Source organism: Sebastes umbrosus, chromosome 21, assembly GCF_015220745.1.
Source record: "Sebastes umbrosus isolate fSebUmb1 chromosome 21, fSebUmb1.pri, whole genome shotgun sequence".
NCBI classification, from domain to species: domain Eukaryota; kingdom Metazoa; phylum Chordata; class Actinopteri; order Perciformes; family Sebastidae; genus Sebastes; species Sebastes umbrosus.
In genome coordinates, this window is record NC_051289.1 from 1,956,543 (window position 1) to 1,977,650 (window position 21,108).

The 21,108-nt window shown below is 38.1% G+C and overlaps 2 protein-coding genes and 1 long non-coding RNA gene across 4 annotated transcripts; 2 read left to right on the forward strand and 1 right to left on the reverse strand.

Moving 5' to 3' along the window:
• The first annotated feature begins 607 nt into the window (after positions 1–607).
• zgc:112408 (uncharacterized protein LOC550260 homolog) lies at positions 608–5,690 on the forward strand. Of its 2 annotated transcripts, none has more exons than XM_037756178.1 (7): positions 608–785; positions 2,284–2,396; positions 3,247–3,319; positions 3,602–3,684; positions 3,775–3,978; positions 4,869–5,002; positions 5,355–5,487. In XM_037756178.1, exons 1-7 carry the CDS (start codon positions 713–715, stop codon positions 5,356–5,358), a joined length of 684 nt encoding a protein of 227 aa, XP_037612106.1. In that variant the 5' UTR covers positions 608–712; the 3' UTR covers positions 5,359–5,487. The 2 variants fall into 2 exon arrangements, with proteins under 2 accessions (XP_037612106.1, XP_037612105.1); XM_037756177.1 differs by having other exon boundaries at positions 612–785; positions 4,869–5,003; positions 5,360–5,690.
• Positions 1,567–17,785, reverse strand: LOC119480157. Its single transcript, XR_005204849.1, has 4 exons — positions 17,649–17,785; positions 16,100–16,216; positions 13,576–14,244; positions 1,567–1,577 (listed from the first exon to the last, which is right to left on the reverse strand). It is a non-coding gene; the product is annotated as an uncharacterized LOC119480157 (long non-coding RNA).
• lipib (lipase, member Ib) lies at positions 11,489–20,299 on the forward strand. The gene is made up of 11 exons (XM_037756175.1): positions 11,489–11,858; positions 12,167–12,226; positions 14,875–15,266; positions 16,136–16,244; positions 16,473–16,574; positions 17,359–17,448; positions 17,602–17,769; positions 17,973–18,062; positions 18,664–18,772; positions 18,902–19,075; positions 20,125–20,299. The coding sequence occupies exons 1-11, from the start codon at positions 11,810–11,812 to the stop codon at positions 20,207–20,209; spliced, it is 1,428 nt and encodes a 475-aa protein (XP_037612103.1). The 5' UTR covers positions 11,489–11,809; the 3' UTR covers positions 20,210–20,299.
• The last annotated feature ends 809 nt before the right edge of the window (positions 20,300–21,108 follow it).

Here is a 21,108-nt window from a genome sequence, read left to right on the forward strand (position 1 = left end):
GTAAAAAACAAAACAAGATCTAATAAATAAGTAAATACGTCTAATAAAGTAAACAATAAAGATATTTATAAGTAAGTAAACGGTAAAAAAACAAGATATAAAGAAATATAGACTGAATGCTTGGTTATATATATATATATATATATATATATATATATATATAAAGTAAATACGTGCTTAATGTTATGAAGTAAACAAAAACTTGCTTAGGTTCAGGCAATAATAATAAAACTACTATGTTTGTACAGTGAAAATAATACTGAACGTTGACATTTTTATATATAAGAAATATATATACTTCTTATTTATATATATATTTCTTATTTTTTATATATAAATATATATACTTCTTATATCTCTCTCTCTATATATATATATATATATATATATATATTGTCATCATTTTTATATTGTTAAAGTTCATTTATCCCATTTATTTAAAAAAACATATTATTTATATTTATTAAATGTATATTCTTGTTTCTCTGTACCATTGTGTTGAGTAGTTGTCTGTAATGTTTGTATATTTGAATGCTGTTTCAATAAAGTTTGAGGAGAAAAAAAAGGTGTTGCTAGGCAACGTGACGCGGTAACCTACGTAACGGGCCAAACAGCAGCAGCTGATCCTCTCTGATGGTCTGATGAAGCTAAACATCAACACTCTGCTGTTCATTGATTGATTAATAGGTCATTTAGCGGTGGTACGGAGGGGATGATCGGCTCTAACAGAGTCGGAGTCTGTGCGGAGGATCTTGTTGCTGAAAACGTTAAAAACAACAGAGAAGGTCAGTAGATAAACTAGATTATGCTAGCTGATGCTAGTTTTAGCTAGCTTCACTACCTCCTCTCCAGCTGTGGTTCCACCTTTATCTTTATCTTTATCTTTTATTGGGATCTCCAATAGCTGTGGCTGAAGCCCAGCTGTTCTTCCTGGAGTCTGACCATGGAACCTGACCATGTGGTGTCACAACAACAATCTGTCCCTGAATGAGAAAGAGAAAACTAAGGAGCTTATAATTGACTTCAGGAGAATTAAAACTGTCCAATCACCTGTGGATATAAATAACACTCAGCTTCAAGTTCCTACTGTAGGCATCCACATCTCTGACTCCCTCTCCTGGTCCCTGCACATCAGTTGTGTCATAAAAAGGGCACAGCAGAGACTGTATTTTTGAGGTGTTTAAAGATGGTATGTCCACAAAACCCTCATCAACTTCTACCGGTCCACAATAGAAAGCATCTTAACTGGATGCATACTGGTATGGTTTCGTACCATTACATCATATGACCACAAACTCCTGATGAGGACAATTATTGGATCACCGTTACCACAGTTACAGGACATTTACACCACTCGCTGCAGGAAGAAAGCACTTTGTATCATGCAGGACACAACTCTGTTCTCTCATCTCCCTTCAGGGAAGTCTCAGAGACAGTTTTTACCCTCACGCGGTCAGACTACTGAACAGTAGCACTAAATGAACGCAGAGCTGTGGATTGTTTTATGGATGTTTTAGGTTGTTTTATAATTTTATTCTCAGGTATTGTCTTATTTATTGAAGTATTAATCAACTGTACTATTTATAGATTTTAAGGGCTGACAGAGAGCCAGGGTAAAATGCATTTCATTGTATTTCACTGTACACTGTACTTTTAAATGCATATGACAAATAAACTTGAAACTTGAGTCCACTTTAATCACTTTGAACTGTCAGGCTACATTTCAGTACATAATCACATTACAATCTTTACCAACAATGACCACAACATCAAAAGCTACAGCAACAAAACACAACAATAGTTAAGACTCAACCTAACACACAACACAGGACCTATAGGTTCAAGTTAATACTATTCACAGAGTATAGAGGTCAATATGATTCATTAGTGGTTGGACCATATAGCATATTATGTCAAAATACAAAAACATACAAAAACAGAACAAGCAACAACTTCTTTTACCATAAGTATAAACGTGACTTTGTATTTGTCCAACATTAAACCTTTTATGATTTGATGTTAGCTAAATATCAGCAGACACAGAGAGCTGTTCAGATAGGAGATGTTTTTTCAATAATATTTTAAATTGATTTTTGCTATTTTCTTGAATGATATACCCAGACAGAGTGTTCCATGTCACCATTTGTTAGTTTTCACCTCCGGAAGTGTGAATCTTCCTTCAGTGGCATGCCTGGTACTGTACTCATGTTCATCAGAACTGAAGCGTAACTGATTATATAATACCTTCGGAAATAAACCTCTCTCTGTCTGTGTTGTCGGTAGATGGAGGAAGGAGGAACGGCGGTGTGGCGGAGGTCTTCGGGCTGGTGTTGACCCTGCTGTCCGTGGTCTTCATCCTCTTCACCTTCCCCTTCACAGCCTGGATATGTGCTAAGGTCATCTGACACAAACAACACCAGGGAAACAACTGCTTTTAGTACACATACAAGTTTCTGCATATATTCTGTATAATATATTATATATATATATATGAGTTAAAATTAGTGCAACCGTAAACATCTACAGCAGTAAAACATACACATTAATGCAGCAGTAATATTAATACAGAAACATCAGATATAATAGTAAAACACTGACGGGGAACATTTTACTGACACAGCAATACTTTTACTTTATGTACTTTAAGTACATTTTGCTGAAACATACTTTTACATTGAGTGCAGGACTTTTACTTGTAGTGGAGTATTTCCACAGTGTGGTATTAGTACTTTTACATAAGTAAAGATCTGAATACTTCTTGCACCACTGACATTTTCTTGGAAGACATAATAAATAATTTAAAAACTGATATACTGATGTGCCTTTCTGAGGAATACTGGAATAAGGAAGCATACCGGTATTTCATATAGTTTGTTTTCCAAAGAAGAACTTGAAGGATTAGTCAGTTAACAATTAGCCAAAGGACAGAAAATATTAAATTATTTTGGTAATCGATAAGCTCTGGAAACTTTTTCCACTGCTTTTGGACGTTTTAAAGACTAATCAATTAATTGATGTTGAGAAAATAACTGTCAGATTAATCAAGAATTATAATAATACAAAGAGGCTGATTTGTGTGTTTGTTGTCTTGTTTTCTTAAAGATAAAATTAGATAAGATAGAATGAGAACAGAGGAAGTGCAATATTTGTGACATACAATATGGTTTACCTATCTATCTATCTATCTATCTATCTATCTATCTATTTATAATATACTGTATATATGTGGTGGTTTGTGTCTGGCAGGTCATCCAGGAGTATGAGAGGGCCGTTATCTTCAGACTGGGCCGTGTTGTTAAAGGACGAGCCAAAGGACCCGGTACGAATCAGACTCTTCTATATCCTACCCTTAGAACTTAAGAGGGTTTTATAGTTTGAATTCAAATGAAGACGTATCAGAATATTATCTAAATACAGAAATAAAAACATTTTAGCATCTAAAAATACAGCAAAAATTGAAAAGCACTGATTGCTGACATTAGTTTTTATAGGTAATAATTCCAAGGTTTTGATTCTGGTTTTACATATTTAATGGTGGAAATGTTTTAATAAACGACGAGTGCTCCAGCTGGGATCCTCTCACCTCACTGTGTCTCTGCAGGTCTGTTCTGGTTCATCCCCTGGCTGGACGTCATCCAGACAGTAGACCTGCGCACTGTCTCCTTTAACATCCATCCACAAGAGGTCAGCAGCAGCTCTGTCTACAGATTATACATGGAATTTATTTCCTTTACTTCATCTCAAACTCTTATTTACTCACCTCACCCTGCTCAGGTTCTGACTGCGGACGGGGTGACGTTGACGGTGGATGCTGTCGTGTTTTACCGGGTGGTGGACCCCTCCCTCTGGGTGACCAGGGTTAAGAATGGCTACCTGGCCACACACACACTGGCCCAGACGACCCTGAGAGCCACGCTGGGCACACGCACTCTGACAGACGTACTGACGCAGACGACGGGCATCACAAAGAGAATGGAAGTGAGTCAAATACACAAACATTACCTTATTATTATTATTATATCATAATGACTCAGAGCTAAGCATTTATTTTTCTTTAAAGACAAATCCCCTTGAGCTCTTCGTTTACCATCACTTACAGGTTATTATGAATCCTGAAACACTCATCTGTCCATCGATGAGACTTCCTGTTTAAATAAAGAATGAAATACATTTGACCATTACATATTTATATCTTGATGCTACACGTTGCCCCTCAGTATTACAGGTTTTTACGATTGCTTAAGCACAATTTTGAAAACAAGGCTCATTTTGTCAAAACACTTCACACAACCACAAACACAAGCAGCAGCAGATCTTTTGCAAAATGAAACACTTCATTCTAAACTGTACAATAATTTATAAAAACCTAAATTTTGTCACCGTATGGCACACACACAGGTCATAGGATCTGATTCAGTTTTGAACCAGTTACACACTGCTGTGTTCAATCTAAAACACGTTCTACTTTTCCAATGATATAGTCTGGGTTTGTACATGAATATATTGACCAAACACCACACAAGAGTGTGTTGTACTGCACATTGATGAAAATATTTATTTTTCTCCACATTTTAAAAATCTATCAGTACATCCATGCATTTTAATTGTTGCATTTTTGCACTGAAAGTATTTTATGCCAGATTCCTGTGTCTGATGTAGACAACTTTGTGCAGTGTGTTGCAAAATTGCAAAATTTGGTGCAAAGTAGAAAATGTGTTTAGAGTTTCAGAGACTTGAGCCTGAGTGTCAGGTTCAATTATTGTGCTTTAAGTGTCATTTTAGTGTGTTAGCAATTTAAAAAACTGCAGTGTAGTATACACAGTATACGTATACTTGGTGAAATTAGTTTGACCTGTGTTGTCCTGCAGGAGGTGCTGTACGCTGCGTCCAGACCGTGGGGCGTTCAGGTGGAGCGGGTGGAGCTAAAAGACCTGACGCTCCCCGTCAGTCTGCAGCGCTGCATGTCTTCAGAGGCCGAGGCTGCCAGGACGGCCAGGGCCAAAGTATCTACACACACACACACACACACACACACAGTCAGCTGTCTGAACAGTTTCAAAACACACAAGTGTGTCTGAGCTCCTGCCATCTGTTTCCTTTAGTCACTGCTAGTTGGTGTAAAGGTGTAAAGGCCAGGTGTCCCACCTCTCAGTAAAATGGGTGACTAGACAAGTCATAAAACTGTAACTGCTAGATAATATAAAATATGTTATTGATCTTAAAGCTGGAGTGCAGGATTGTTCATTTTCTTTATCCTTTTGTGATAAAATATAAACATCACAGGTTATGATCATAAAAACACAGAGCATGTAAAGGATTGTGTGACTTTATCTTGCCTCTCTCTGTGTGTGTTTGTGAGATGATTCTGGCCGAAGGAGAGTTGGCGGCGTCTGGAGCTTTAAAGGAGGCGGCGTCAGGACTTCCCCCCGTGGCTTTCCACCTCAGATACCTGCAGTCGTTGTCCTCCGTCCAGAGCGACGTGTCCATCGTGGTCTTCGCCTTCCCCGCGGAGCTCCTCGACATGTTCATCTCCCATCAGCCTTAGCTCTCCAACACACCACCCGAGTGTTTCTGCAGGGAGATAAAAAGTTAGACTGAGCCGTATAATACAGATGATACATTATTTGTAAATATATACTGTAATTGGATATTTACTCTGTTAATAAAATATTTTTATTTTTACATCCTTATTTTGTCGCTCGGTGCCTGTTTTTGTGGTGTTTCTGCACTCCATTTCCCAGAAATCACCTGTGAGTCAGACAGTATAAAAGCTGCGTCTGTATTGGAGCTTTTGTTGATGCCGTTTTGAGCTCCTGCAGGACGGGTGGTGCTCTCCTTCTTTGACTCTTCAACCATTGTGGCTGTAGTTACTCGTGCTAACTACCCAGCTCTTCTCACTGTGGTTATTCCAAACTGAAAGTGTAAAATGCACGTAAAATGCATCATTACCTTCCTTTTTATATCAACACGTTATACTGTAAACAAAAATCTTTGATTAGAATTAATTATATTTAGTTTTTAAAATAATTTTGACCAAAATATGTCCAGAGAGAGGACAGTCTACAGCCATGCTTTGAGCTAAATGCTACATCAGCACGCTCACCACCAAATTATTGATATGAAATTTGATGTGAAATTATTATTTCAAGTTTGACCTGATGATGGCGCCAGAGGAAAAAGGAATCACCACCAGCGATAAGAATTCACCCGAAGAGGGACATGAATGTCTGTACCAAAGTTCACACCAATCCATCAAGTGGTTGTTGAGATATTTCACTTAAAACCACAAATGTCAACCTCATGGTGGCCCTAGAGGAAAAGTCAGAGGATCACCAAAGTCTTTAGCATTTATCCTCTGGGGAACATGAATGTCTGTACCAAAGTTGACACCAATCCGTCAAATAGTTGTTGAGATATTTCAGTATGGACAAAAAGTGATGCACCGACCCACAGACCTGAACAGACCCACAGACCTGAAGCCTAGCATGGCTAACAGTAAGTCTCTCTGACGGTCATAACTGATAATACAGCTCACGGTGTCAGAGAACGGATATGCGTTGGGTCATCCCATTATCATTACCTAATACTGCAGTTTAACTGAGACATGAATATGTTCAGGTTCAGCGGTTTAGCTGCGGTTATGTCATCAGCTTTAGTTCAAGACTCCTATAATAGAACATCGAGCCCCTCCTGACCTTTTCTATCCCAGCTGCAGGTCAGGTTATGATAACCAGCGGCTGTGGCTCAGAGGTAGAGCAGGTCGTCCACCAATCGGAAGGTCGGTGGTTCGATCCCCGGCATGTCGATGTGTCCTTGAGCAAGACACTTACTGCAACCCCAAATTGCTCACCGAAGGCTGAATGAGTGATGGGCAAAGTTGGCACCAAGTTGTAGTCATAAACGTAGCACAAAGTGAAGATGTGGGAGTACACACTTGTTTTTTTTATTCTCAAAGTAGTGTTTCAGCGTTTAAATATAATGAACTGAATAATCAGACTTCCAAACTATCTGAAGACACGGGGAAACCAGATGTGAATTTCGGGAACTAGCCGCGTCCGCTTAAAAACATCTGCTGAGCAAACATGCTGCACCTCCAGCTGGTTTTACTGCTCAGTGTTTTAACAGTGGAGTTATGAAAGCAGTTGTCTTTCAACCTTTTCTGGATAAATAAAGATGTTTTTTACAAAGATATAGCGCAGCCTGACCACACATTTTATAATCTCTTTGACAGGATCCACACCAGCCTCTCTCTGTTATTTGCCAAGTCAGGTGACTGATGAGGGGGAGGCGTGGCCTCAAAGCTATAAGCTCTTTAACAGGCCGGGACATTGTGACCTTACACTGACTTTTTACCTGGCTGCTCACAAACACCTGCAGGATCTTTCTCTCATTGCAGATTTTAGGATGCATTTTTGTCCAACAGTCCAGACAGTTTTGGTTTCCTTTCATTGTAATCTAGTGTAAAAAAAAAAGCAACTTGCAGACTTGAATACTGCTAATCCACGACACGAAAGAAAACATTTAATTAGGCATGGTGTTCACTGATTCACAGATAACTTAGTGAGTAAGTTTCAAGTCCATTTTCATGGTGCAAAGAAAATAAATGATGATTGGAAGGAAGAAAACATTCATTCAGAAACTTCAAGTAAAAAACTTAAAAAACTTAAAGGGATAGTTTGGATTTTTTGAAGTGTGGTTGTATGAGGTACTTCTCCATAGTCAGTGTGTTACCTACAGTAGATGGAGTTTGGAGAAACAGGAGCAAAGCGATGTACTGCTGTGGACGGACCTAAAAAACACCTAAAAAGATCAATATCAGTTTAAGTGTACACTATATTTAGAATATTTTCACCGCTTTACCTCGCTGCCAGACAGCCCATTCTGATGAGGAACTGAAGCTGATATCAAAACCAGTAATTTTACCTCTCAGAACACAGAAGTCGCTGGTCTACCGCTGCCTCGATCGGTTAGTTTGTTTGTGTTGTGTAAAATTACAGTTTTTGTCAATGGAGTCTGGTGGCTTTGAAGAGAGCATAGATAACGGTTTCAGTTCCCCCGTCAGAAAGGGCTGTCTGACGGCGAGGTAAAGTGGTGAAATATTCTAAATATAGCGTACATCTATTTGCGCTTTCACAAGCCAAAGTCTGTTTGGCTAGTCCGAATCAGAGTGAAATACTGCTGCTAAATGATGAATTAAAGGAGACCTTTTATGCTTTTTTCCTCTTTCCTTTAGTCTGTTATATAGTTTTTTTGTGCATGTAAAAGGTCTGCAAAGTTACAAAGTCCACGCCAAAAGGAATTATTCCCCCCCCCACATAAACTCTGCTCCTGAACTGCCTGAAACACCTCGCTTGAAGTCCCGCCTTTTCCTCCGTAACGTGGTGATGTCACCAAGTAACACATTTGCATAACGGCTAGTTTGTCAGGAGCTCTAACAGAGGGTGAAAAGAGGTGCAGCTGAACAGCCGGTATGACAAAAGTAAAGCGTGTTTTGAACATTAAATCATGTCAAACATGTTCTAGTGAAAAACTAAAATACAAGTATGCACCTAAAAATAAGCATAATAGGTCCTCTTTAATGTAGAAAACACTAAATTGTACATATTTTTCCTTTGAAGGGCTCATTTAGTGTGACGTAAAGCGGTATTCCTTCTGATAAACAGATTTTAAAGAGGCCAGTTTGTAGTCTACACGCTGGTCTCTCTCCGTGCCTTTAAGAAGTCTTTGGACCACTGGTTGTGCGGTTTCAGCGTGCACTCTGACATCACTGTAGCCCTCAGCTCAGTTTCACTGCTTTTGAAGTGTTTTCTGTCCCTAGATGTTAAATTACACGATGAATTCAGTGAGTACAGGGCAGCAGTGTGGTCAGAGACCGTGGAGCTATTCATAACCAGCACTGGTGGGGCTCACATTTTTTACACAGCTCAGATTAGAAACAATGAAACTTTAACCTCACTAATCAGTGATGACGAGCAGCTGAGATGAAGGCCACCCACCAGGATTTCATTTGATCCTCTTTAGTAGATATTTCCACATGGCGTTCAGTTTTTTACTGGAATGGATGTTTTAAATGCTAAACTGAAAGATTTGCAATTTTATTTTGAAATAAAAGGACATTAACACTGTAAATCAGAGAAAAAATCATAAATTAAAGCTCATTTCCACATTACAAAGTTAACCAAGTTATGCGTTATGTTATGCTTTATGCTTGCTAATTGTGATGGAATGTGAACAGAGATTTGTTTTGATTAATAAAATCTAGTGTGTTACTAATATAACCTGCTGACTTTACTGTTGAGCTGACTGTCACGGGTTAGACCGTGCCCTGTAAAGTAAGATGCAACGCACACACACTGTAACGCCACCTCCATCATGTTAACTCAGGTGTTAAGTGTTACTGTAGCATCAGTACTTCTAAATGTCGACAAAGTAATACATTTCTTAATGGGGGTCAGAGTGATACAAAGTAAAAATGTATTTATGAATTACACACAGGCATAAGTATTAATATTGAACATTTCCATTTATTGTAAAATGGATATTCAGTAAGTTGTTTGTCACCCTCTCTTCTCTGCTGTAGATGCGCTCCTTGGTTTAGACCTGGACTGCAGAAACCGAACAGGAGCGTACCAATAGCTTATGTAAGGGGGGTTCCCAGAGAAGGTACCAAGTACTGTAGAGTTGGAGGGGTGTTTGGGGGGGTTGATAATAGGCAAGGTAATTTTAATTAGTTTGAATAATTACTTGCCTCAAAATGTTATATTAAATATTTTATAATTTAATTATAAATGATGTCCTATTTTTTTGGACTGGATATTATTATGCTGTTGTTTGATTGTTTATTAATTATTATTTGTTTTACTTAGTAGGATCCAGCTTCATAAAAGAGGAGGCTGGAATACCTGGAGGGGGGGTCAGTGGAGAGCAAACCTCTGATGAGAGGCAAGCCATATTGTAGAGCTGCAAGGGCCCAACATTTAAAGGGGCATAGCCTATGCTGTATCTTCATATATATTTTTGTCATTTTGCTTATATTTTTTATTATTTTGGAAGAACCTGTTTCCTGGATGCCAGGCCTGCACTGTACCTATTTTTGCACTGGATTGTTGGTTTCCACTAATTGTTAATAAATACACCTGGACTGCTTAACTGGAATTTTTCTCAGTTTTTACGCCTTAGCCACTCGGCCAACCTTACACTGACTGTTAAAGCTGTTTTACTTCCTCCCGTGAGGACGTTTTTTGTGAGGTTTTAGCTATACTGAGTCATTTTTACAAAACCTATAATCAAACTTATATTTATGGTATCCAAAAGAGTGAGTTAACCACGACACAAAGTGGCTTTAAGAGGAAGAATAAAAATACAATACAATGCAATACAAAATAAATCCCAAATCCTTCAATGTTCTTCCACCTCCTCCTTCGACTTACACATTTATAAAAGATATACACATCAGGGCTGCAGGTAACGATTATCTTCATCTGTGGATTATTTTCTAGATTAATCGATTAATTGTTTGGTCTATAAAATGTCCCAGTTTTTCAAAGTCCAAGGTGATGTCTTTAAATGTCTTTTTTTGTCCCAAAGATATTCAGTTTAATATGATATAAAACAGAGAAAAGCAGTAAAATCTCCAGATTTAAGAGCTTTTTCTGCCATTGCTGCATAACAAAAAATACTTTAACTTTAGATTAATCAATCAAAATAGATGGCGATTATTTTTCTGTCGATCGATTCAACAATTAGTCGACAAATCGTTGCATTTTAATCGTTGCATTTTTTCGTGCAATTACTTTGTTAATATATTTTTGTTCTAACTTGTTTTTGTCATGAATACTTTCACACAGAACACGAATATTACGAGGCGAAAAAGCAAGAGAATTTTTTTCGCACCACGACTAAAGGCATCAACCAATCACGTTGTGTGGAACAGACATAGTCCATACATACACTTTAGTTTCCAACAACACAGAGGCTCCGTAGTCTGAACCAAAGCGTTACAACTGTCGCAAATTCACATCGCTGCCGGTATGAATAGTTTTGATACAAAATTTTTGCAGGTGAGTATTCCGTATTTTCGGAAAAATCGCTGAAAACAACGCTATGAGAGCGGTGAGAGTGAACCAGAACAGTTAAGTTGAGGGTCGGACAGATAAACAATGAGCTGAAACTATAAAGCTCCGTAAAGCCGAGTGGAACTACGAGTGACACCTTTCACATTGTTTTAATATTGTTATTTAAAGGTCCCATATCGTGCTCATTTTCAGGCTCTTACTTGTATTTTGTGTTTCTACTAGAACATGTTTACATTCTGTAATGTTAAAAAAAAACTTTATTTTCTTCATACTGTCTGCCTGAATATACCTGTATTCACCCTCTGTCTGAAACACTCCGTTTTAGTGCATTTCAACGGAATTGCAACGGAATTACAACAGAATTGCGTTGTTAGGCAACAGCTTGGGTCCATGTTTACTTCCTGTCAGCTGATGTCATTCACATACACTGCAACAGGAAATAGAGTGGGACACATTTAGAATGTTTACGTTTAAAACCGTGTAATGGTCTAAATATTGTAGATTTGTGACATCACAAATGGACAGAAATCCTGACAGCTTGTTTCAAACGCACACTTTTTGAATACAGGCTGCGTGCGTTTCTCCGTATATTGAGCGTTTTGATAGTTTAACAGTATTTATATAGCACTTAAACCTGCTTTATAATATAAAAGACATGAAAATCTCACTTTTTACAATATGGGACCTTTAATACATTATTATAAAAATGCAGATTATAGCTACTTTACGATTATATGAGTGTGTTAGTAGTGAAGCTTTACCTTAACGCATCTTCATTTTCAAGTAGGACATTATTTCTCCATTTATGAAGATCTGAAAGTTCTCACATTTGTCTGCATAACAAACTTTTTTTTACCATTTCTGCCTTTTCTACACATCTTTTGTTAAATGTCCACTCCCTCTTTACATCTCCAACCTTTTAGATCCTTACTGTGGGTGAAGACACCACCTCTCCTCCCTCTCCTCCCTCCCTCCCTCTCATAACAATCCCTCCCTCCTTCAGTCACTCCCTCCTTCCCTCTGCATTCAGAGCTTCGTCTCTCTCTCCGTCCTCACCTCCATCATTCCTCTCTCCGTCTCTATGGTTGTAGGAAGGATGCTGCCCTGCAGACTCCTGCTGGGTCTCCTGAGTCTCCTCTGTCTCGGCAAAGGTAAGAAATTACACCAACTATTCTGTTTATTCATCGTAGAATAATGTCAACTTCTGCTCAAATCTGCTGACAGGTCTTATCTTTGAGGTATTGATCCTGCAGGAAGATAAAAGTAACTGTGAATACCTGCAAACATTAAATAAAGTGTGTGACTGCAGACAGAGAGAGTTTAGGAAGGAACAGATTATTTAACCCCCTCCCATCTGCTCCACTGTGAAGTTAAAGCCTGCTGTTTCTGTCTGCTGGTATGAAAGTAAATATACACCAGGTCACACGCACACACACACACACACACACACATGGTCTCGCAGCTATTCATAGTTTACTAATGTGTGTGTGTGTGTGTGTGTGTGTGTGTGTGTTTGGGGGCTGGATTGGGGCCATTTCCACCCTCTGGTGTTCAGGGTGGGGCGGGCGGTTGAGGGGATGAGGTGTTTTTTTATAGCAGCCTGATCCTATTGAGGGCAGTGTCGCACTCCTCTGAGTGTGTGTGTGTGTGTGTGTGTGTGTGTGTGGGGGGGGGGGCTAATTGCAGAGCGGGGATCACCATCCACCACGGGGGGGGGGGGAACTACCGGTAGCCTTGATGCTACATGCTAACCAGCAGTGTTTGCAGAAAAAGACCACGCTAGATATTTTGGGAAATACTTGATTTGTTGCTGAGAGTTAAGATGAGAAGATTGATACCACTTTCATTGCGGGTCGGTGTCCCATGCGCGCTCGAGTGTGGCTCCGCTGTTCAGACAAGACTCCAACACAAACTACACAGAAGCACCAAAACTGCAAAGTTGTATCTAGTGAAGCCCGTCTGTTAAACAGTGTTGGCCGCGGTCGGAGGACACGGGGAGACCGTAGCTTTGGTCTCCAGGACCGGAGTCTCTGTTCTTCTGCCTGCCTTCACTCACACACCGCGCTTGCTCTCGCTCTTTTGTTCCACTCTGACGTGCACACTCCACCTCCACACTGCAGAAGAGTTAGTTTAGCTCTGAGAATATCTAGTGAATGTTCAGTGGACGTTTGTGCAGAAATAACTGCTGCAGCTCCTCCAGACCAACAGAGGTTTCCCGTGTCTTGAGAAGTGACGAGGCTCTGCAGAGAGAAACGTTATCGTCTCCGACCAAATCTCCGGCATCTCCCCTGTTCCCTCCGGCCGCGGTCGGGAGGCTGAGGCAGGAAAAGCCAACACTAGGATCAGCATTGATTCATGGAGAGACCTTGGTCTGGTCAGCTAACATTACTGCCAAGCAGCTGAAATATAGAGTGATATTGTGCTTTTAGCTGACGTGTGTCGCCTCACTGTGTTGAGCGATGCTCCTTCATGTCTATGTAGAGCGAGCAAGCGGAGCAACAGGACAAATGACATATTTGAATGGTGGTTAAATTATTAACAGAATGAAGAAGCAGATGAAACATATTTCTGCTGCACAAAATGATGTTTTCTTCACACTTGACTCTCATCCTTTCTAGTGAAAACCTATCCATGGCCTCTAAAAGTATTAAAATAAACTTACAGATGTCTGCCAGGACTGATAATATGTCTGCACAGGGTAAAACTAACATTAGCTCCAGTATTTCCTCTGCACCAGCTTGCCAGAATTACATACAGTACTGAAGAAGAAGAAACAAAGCAGAACAGTCAAACATTTTAACATCCTCGGCAGACTTTGCTGGCAACGCTTTTTGTTTCTCCGGTAGCCATGAGGACAGTGATCACGTTTTCCCGATTCAGGACTTGTTGTTGGACACTCTGTCTGTCTTTTAATAATGTTTAAGGTCACTGGCAGACACACAGCAGCCAGGAGGGATTAATTGGTGTGAAAACAACCACCAGCCTGGATTTTACAGTATGCAGGCTAAAGACACTTTAAATAGGCTAAAGAGACTCCGTGTTAGCTGTAATCCTCACATCGAGGAGCTAAAGAGGACCCAACGTCACTTACCAGACGAACAATTGATCCAAGCAGCATTTCCAGTAAGACAGCAGTGAAGCTTTAACTTGAGACTTTGGACTTTTAAACCTGTGAAGAGGATGAAAAGTGAAGTGGTGGTGAGGTTAACTGGGTCAGAAACACATCAGCAAACATTCAGATAAAGACAAGACCAAAGGTGTTCCTGAAAGACAGATATTTGTGTCAAAAGTCCGGCTGATTTTGTTATAATATTGTCACAGATTTCAGATTTATAGATGTTTGACGTTGTGTCTGTCCAGGGCAAATTTAACCATTATGAAAAAGGTGACAAGCAACTTATAGAAACTAAAAAAAAGGACCCAGTGTGCTCATTCTGTCAGGAAACAGGTTGAAACATCTTCAACGGCAAAATGTCTGGCTTTGTTCATCACATTCCTGGTCTTGTTTATGCATCAGTGACCTTTGACCTCAACACATCCTTCTGGTTTGTCGTCTGCCTGATGTTGGTTGAACCTTCCACCTTCCTTTATCTCATCTTTTATTTTACTTTTCCTTTCATTTTATTCTGTTTTATTTGAGTGTGTATGTTTATATTTATTTCACTCTGTATATCATGTGTCTGGATGGTTTGACCAGGACTAAGACCCTCCTACAGACGTTAAATTATCTACATATAGAGCAGCTTTAATATAAAGTTTTAGCCCCCGTTCTGACTCTTTTCCCGTGTTGTGCATCCAGGCCAGGAGGAGAGTGGGGCGGGCGAGTCCTGCGACAACTTCACCGACCTCAACCTGTCCCACTGCTTCATGGGAACCAGCCTGTACGTCCGGCTGCTGCTCTACACCCGCTCCAACCTCGACTGCGGCCGCGAGCTCAACCACCACCGCCTGTCCTCCCAGCCGCTCTTCAACCTGTTGCGCCCCACCGCCTTCGTCATCCACGGCTACCGGCCCACCGGAGCGCCCCCCATCTGGATAGACCACCTGGTCCACCTGCTGACCGAGCAGGACGACATGAACGTCATCGTGGTGGACTGGAACAAGGGGGCGGCCAACCTCAACTACTTCACCGCCGTCTCCTACACCAGGGAGGCGGCTTACAACCTGACCGGCTTCATCATGACCATGCAGGTCAGCATAAAACAAATTAGCACCAACTCTGCGCAGATTTTTTTTTAGCCCCTTTTAGCTCCTAGTTTTGGTTTTTCTGCACATTTACTGATTAGCTGGTCAACATAGTGGAGCATGCAATTTTTTAAAGTGAAAATATGTTAGTTATGGTGTTTTTAAGGTTGTTGCTGAGTTCTTCTGCTCCCTTTACAGAAATATATCACACAAACTCAGAACTAAAACGAGCTGAATATTTTGTTTTTGTCAGTTTGACATTGTGTATTTGACCTCTTGACTAAAAGCTTAAAGAGTTGTTTAGGGTTTGGATGGATTTTGAGCAGATTATTTCCTGTGAATAACAATAACAATCATTCATACTTAATAGGTTTCTTAAATAAATGAAAAAATAATGAAATAAATTTATAAATGTATAAAAATAAAATAAAAATAAATACAAAATAAATTAAATAAATAGATGAAATAAAAATGAAATACATTAAAAAATTATAAAAAAAGAATAATAAAACAAAATATAAAACAAATAAATAAATAAATGAAAAAAATAAATAAATAAATAATGAAAAAAATGATTAGATACATTTAAAAATTCATAAAATAAATAAATATATGTCGGCTGAAAAGTTGTTGAATTTAAGTATACAGTGTCTTAAAAATGCTGGAATATAAAATACCCACAGAATCCAGAGGACAATGTTAGCTACTGTGTCCTGAACGCTGGGCAGGTTTCTATGTTATCACAGAGCGTCTTTACTCTGCTTAGTATTTAACGCCGTACAGATTTTATATCCATGCATGAACAGAAAGATGAAAGACAAATAAAACAAAATGTGTACCTTGAATGTGACTTTGTTAATGTTGTGTGTCTGCAGGAGGAAGGAGCCTCTCTGAGCTCAGTCCACCTCATCGGCGTCAGTCTGGGAGCTCACCTGGCTGGATTTGTGGGAGCAAACCTGAAGGGGAAGATCGGACGAATCACAGGTAAATAAATCTTAAAAAATATACAGAAAAACAGGAATAAAACAAAAGGAAAGCAAAAGAAAGGGGAATAATTTTAGGTTTTAAAGGTTCACAAATCAAGAGGATATCAACAATTTTTGTGACATTAAAATGCACTGATAAATGGTGAAAACAGGAAAATTATGCAAACAACAGATAAGTTAAGGTTTAGAAAAAGCCTGAGTTGACCTCCGACCTCCTCCCCTCCAGGTCTGGACCCAGCGGGGCCGATGTTCACCAGCTCCATGCCAGAGGAGAGGCTGGACCCCTCAGACGCCATGTTTGTGGACGTACTTCACACCGACATGAACTGTGAGCATCTTAATTACATTTACCGATAATAACTGACTAAATGTCAATCTGTAACGTAAATATATAAGTTTGGGGAAATAAATAAAGGGTGAAATGCAAAGGGAAATCGTGCAGAAATAAATAAATGCATAAATACATAAATTAATACATGCATTTAAAAATAAATATAAAATAAATAAAAAATAGATTAAAAAATAAATGAAAATTAAATAAAATAAATTAAAACATGTATAAAAATAAAATAAATATAGAATAAATAAAAAAATAAAAAATAAATGCATAAAGTAAATACATTTAAAAATGTATAAAAATAAAATTAAAATAAATATAAAACAAATAAAAAATAAATACAAAAATAAATACATAAATACAAAAATAAGGAAAAAAATAATAAATATGTTTTAAAATTAATACAAATAAATAGATAAATAAATAAAATAATTACACAGAAGAGTAAACAAATAAGGGAATTAATAAAAAGATAAATAAAGAAATAAGCAAATTAAAAGAGAAGTATCAATTTATGTCACATTTTCTCAATTAATTAATGCTATATTTATTTTTTATATTATTTTTGCTACATTTAATGACATATTTATCGAGTCATTTATTTATTTTTGATTTTGGCAGGTTCTGTCCTCCATATTTGTGCGCTCTTTGGTCGTAATTAGAGAAACTGAATAATCAGCAGGTTCAGGACTATAATAATTATCTATAATATAAATAATATTTGTATTTGTATGTAATTCATTCCCTCAGTACTGAATCTGTATTTTCTGTGCAGCATTTGGACTGAGAGGAGCTCACGGTCACATCGACTTCTATGCCAACGGTGGCGCCGACCAACCAGGGTGCCCCAAAACCATCTTCTCAGGTGAACACACACACACACACACATACACACACACACACACACACACACACGCACACACACACACACACACACACACACACAAGCAGAAAACTTTCACACACACTCATTAATGAACACACACTCACTCAGTGTTTTTGTCTTTGCCTCCCACAGGTAAATCTTATTTTGTGTGTGACCACCAGCGCTCGGTGTTTCTGTACCTGTGCTCTCTGAACCGGACCTGCAGCCTGACGGGTTACCCCTGCTCGTCCTACGGAGAGTTCCTGGAGGGCCGCTGTTTGCAGTGCGAGGCCTTTAAACCCGCATCCTGCCCCGTGCTCGGTAGGTGGTGACATGTTGAAATGAGCTCTTTACTGTGACCAATGGAAGCATCTCATTTGATCTCACCTATGTGGTCTCACCTTTGTGATCTCACCTGTGTGATCTCACCTGTGATGTGTTGAAGTGAGCTCTTTACTGTGACCGATGGAAGTGTCATGTCTGATCTCACCTGTGTGATCTCACCTGTGTGGTCTCACCTGCAGGTTACGATGTCAGCCAGTGGAGGGAGACTCTGCTGCGACTGGGACAGACCAAAGTCTTCTTCAGCACCACGGCGACGCTGCCCTACAGGAGTGAGTCAAACACATCAGGTGTCACCACAAAACATCATTCACACACAGCAGATTTACTGCAGCAGGTTCTGATACTGTGCTTCACTTGAGATACTTCAGAGGGAAATATTGTACTTTTCACTCCTCCACATTTATCTGAGAACTTTAGATACTTTACAAGTTAAGAGTTTTACACACAAAACATATGAAGAGTTTATAAAATATGATGTTTTGTTATAAATTAAACTTGTCAACAGAGTATACAAGCACAGCTGAAACGATTAATCTATTAATCAATCAATCAATTGACAGAATATTAATCGGCAACTATTTAGTTTAAAGTTTTAATTAAGTTATTTTTTGGTTTCAGCTTCTCACATGTGAAGATTTGGCGCTTTTCCTTTTAATTATTTTAATTAATTTTTAATAATTAGTTTTTAAAAAGGAATATAATTTAATAAAATTAATGTTTTTAATAATTCATTAAAAAACAAATAATATAACTTAACAAAACATATATATTTTTAATAATTAATAAAAAAAGTAAAAATATAATTTAATAAAATTATTTATTTTTAAATAATTCATAAAATTAAAACGAATGTGTGTTTTGTTGTGGCAGAGCTGAGCTACAGAGTGGACATGGTCACCTGGAACCAGTACCTCCGCTGGGGGGTCGTCTACATCCGGCTGCACAACGGCAGAAACTTCACGGAGGCCCGAATAGACCAGTAAGTCTGTCAGTGAAACATCTGGAATACCAGTTTCTCCCTGTTAACCATCAATCTGCAGAAGTTCACACCACACAATCAACTTTCAAACTAAAATACCTTGACCTTTCTCCTCCTCTTTGTTCCCAGGAAGCTCCTCCGGTTCGAGCAGTACACCTCCACGCGGCTGCTGGCCCAGTTCGATGACGATCTGCAGCAGGTCCAGAAGATCTCGATGCGCATCAACACCGGCAACGTGATCGGCCCTCGTTACAAAATCAGACTGCTGCGAATACGCATCACGCCGCTGGATCGTCCCGAAAGGTCAGTCCTGAACCCGCAGCGCTGTTTGTTACAGATTTAGACAAATACAGTGTGTACAGTGTTCAAAGCACCAAAGATTACTAATCAGACTGCCAGTTAAACGTCACAATTAAACAGCTTTAAGGTTTCTACGAGAAAAACTCACAAATTTACGAGGAAAAAACTTGAATATTATCTGAGATTAAAGTGGTAAATGTACGAGAAAAGAAACCTCACAAATTTACGAGAAACAACTTGAATATTATCTGAGATTAAAGTGGTAAATATACGAGAAAAAAAACTCCCAAATTTACGAGAAAAAACTTGAATACTCTGAAATAAAAGTAGTAAATCTACGATTAAAAGACATCACAAATTTACGAAAAAACTTGGATATTCTCTGAGATTGAAGTAGAAAATGTACAATAAAAAAATCACAAATTTAAAGAAAAAAACTTGGATATTGTCTGGTATTAAAGTGGTAAAAGTACAATAAAAAAATCACAAATTTAAAGAAAAAAACTTGGATATTGTCTGGTATTAAAGTGGTATATTGTACAATAAAAAACTACACAAATTTACGAGGAAAAAAACTAAAAATTTCCAAAATTAAAAATGTAAATTTATGAGAAAGAAATGTGGATATTCTCTGAGATTAAAGTGGTAAATCTAAAGATAAAAAAATCACACATTTCCGAGAAAAAAACATAGATATTTTCTAAGATTTAAGTGGTAAAAGTACAATATAAAACTCACAAATTTACGAGAAAAAACTTGGATATTCTGAGATTAAAATAGTAAATCTACAAGAAAAAACTAATTTACGGGGAAAAATATTTTATATTCTCTGAGATTAAAGGGGTAAATCTGCGATAAACTCAAATTTTACAAGAAAAGAAACTTGTTTGTTAGAGTTTTAGACATTTAGCTGATTTACAAGTACAAATACAGTTAAACTTCACAAATAGACAGCTTTAATATTTAATATGTTTTTTATTTTCCTAGTTAATTTACCGTCAATCGCTCAAGTGAATAATCGACTAATCGTGCTCTTTCTTCCTCTCCGTCAGGCCTTTGATGTGCCGCTTCGACATCATCATGGAGGAGAACATGGAGGTGGCGTTTCGACCTTTACCCTGCAACTCTCACCTCTGATTCCCCGACCAGTCACACTACTACTTCTCTCTTCTTCCATGGAAACACATCTAACTCACCCGAACCCGGACGTCCTCTGGGTGCTACAGGGTCTCCATATTTTCAGAGCCGGGGTTGGGGGGTAATATTCCGAGGAAAAAACTAAATTTACGAGAAAAATCTCAAATTTATGAGAAAAAAGCTTGAATATTCTCTGCAATTATAGTGGTAATCTACGAGAAATAACTCACATTTACGTGAAAAAAATTTACAAATTTACGAGCAAAAAAATTAAATATTCTCTGAGATTAAAGTTGTAAATTTACAAGAAAAAACTCAAAAATGTATGAGAAAAATTTGATATTCTCTGAGATCAATGTGGTAAATCTACGAGAAAAAAAATCCAAATTACAAGGAAAAAACTTGAATATTCTGAGATCAGAGAGTTAATATTGAATATTCTGAGATCAGAGAGTTAAATCGATGAGAAAAAAAACTCAAATTTACTAGGAAAAAACATGAATATTCTCTGCAATTAAAGTTGTAAATCTACGGGAAATAACTCACAAATTTACGAGGAAAAAACATAAATATTCTCTGAGATTAAAGTTGTGAATTTACGAGAGAAAAACTCACAAATTTATGAGAAAAAAAACTTGGATATTCTCTGAGATTAAAGACTTTAATCTATGAGAAAAAACCCCTCAAATTTAATAGGAAAAAACATGAATATTCTCTGAGATTAAAGTGGTAAATCTAAGAGAATAAATTTACAAATTTAAGAGGGAAAAACTTGAATATTCTCTGAGATTGAAGAGGTAAATCTATGAGAAAAAACTCAAATTTACTAGGAAAAAACCTTAATATTCTCTGAGATTGAAGTGGTAAATCTACAAAAAAACTTTACGAGAATTTTTTTT

Excerpts from the sequence above, each read along its gene's own strand:
- zgc:112408 (XM_037756177.1), top strand. The coding sequence starts at position 713 with ATGATCGGCTCTAACAGAGTCGGAGTCTGTGCGGAGGATCTTGTTGCT. Across the intron at positions 3,320-3,601 it reads AGGACGAGCCAAAGGACCCG|GTCTGTTCTGGTTCATCCCC; the intron begins GTACGAATCAGA and ends GTGTCTCTGCAG. Across the intron at positions 3,685-3,774 it reads TTAACATCCATCCACAAGAG|GTTCTGACTGCGGACGGGGT; the intron begins GTCAGCAGCAGC and ends CACCCTGCTCAG.
- lipib (XM_037756175.1), top strand. The coding sequence starts at position 11,810 with ATGAGTGTGTTAGTAGTGAAGCTTTACCTTAACGCATCTTCATTTTCA. Across the intron at positions 11,859-12,166 it reads TAACGCATCTTCATTTTCAA|GAAGGATGCTGCCCTGCAGA; the intron begins GTAGGACATTAT and ends CTATGGTTGTAG. Across the intron at positions 19,076-20,124 it reads CCGCTGGATCGTCCCGAAAG|GCCTTTGATGTGCCGCTTCG; the intron begins GTCAGTCCTGAA and ends CCTCTCCGTCAG.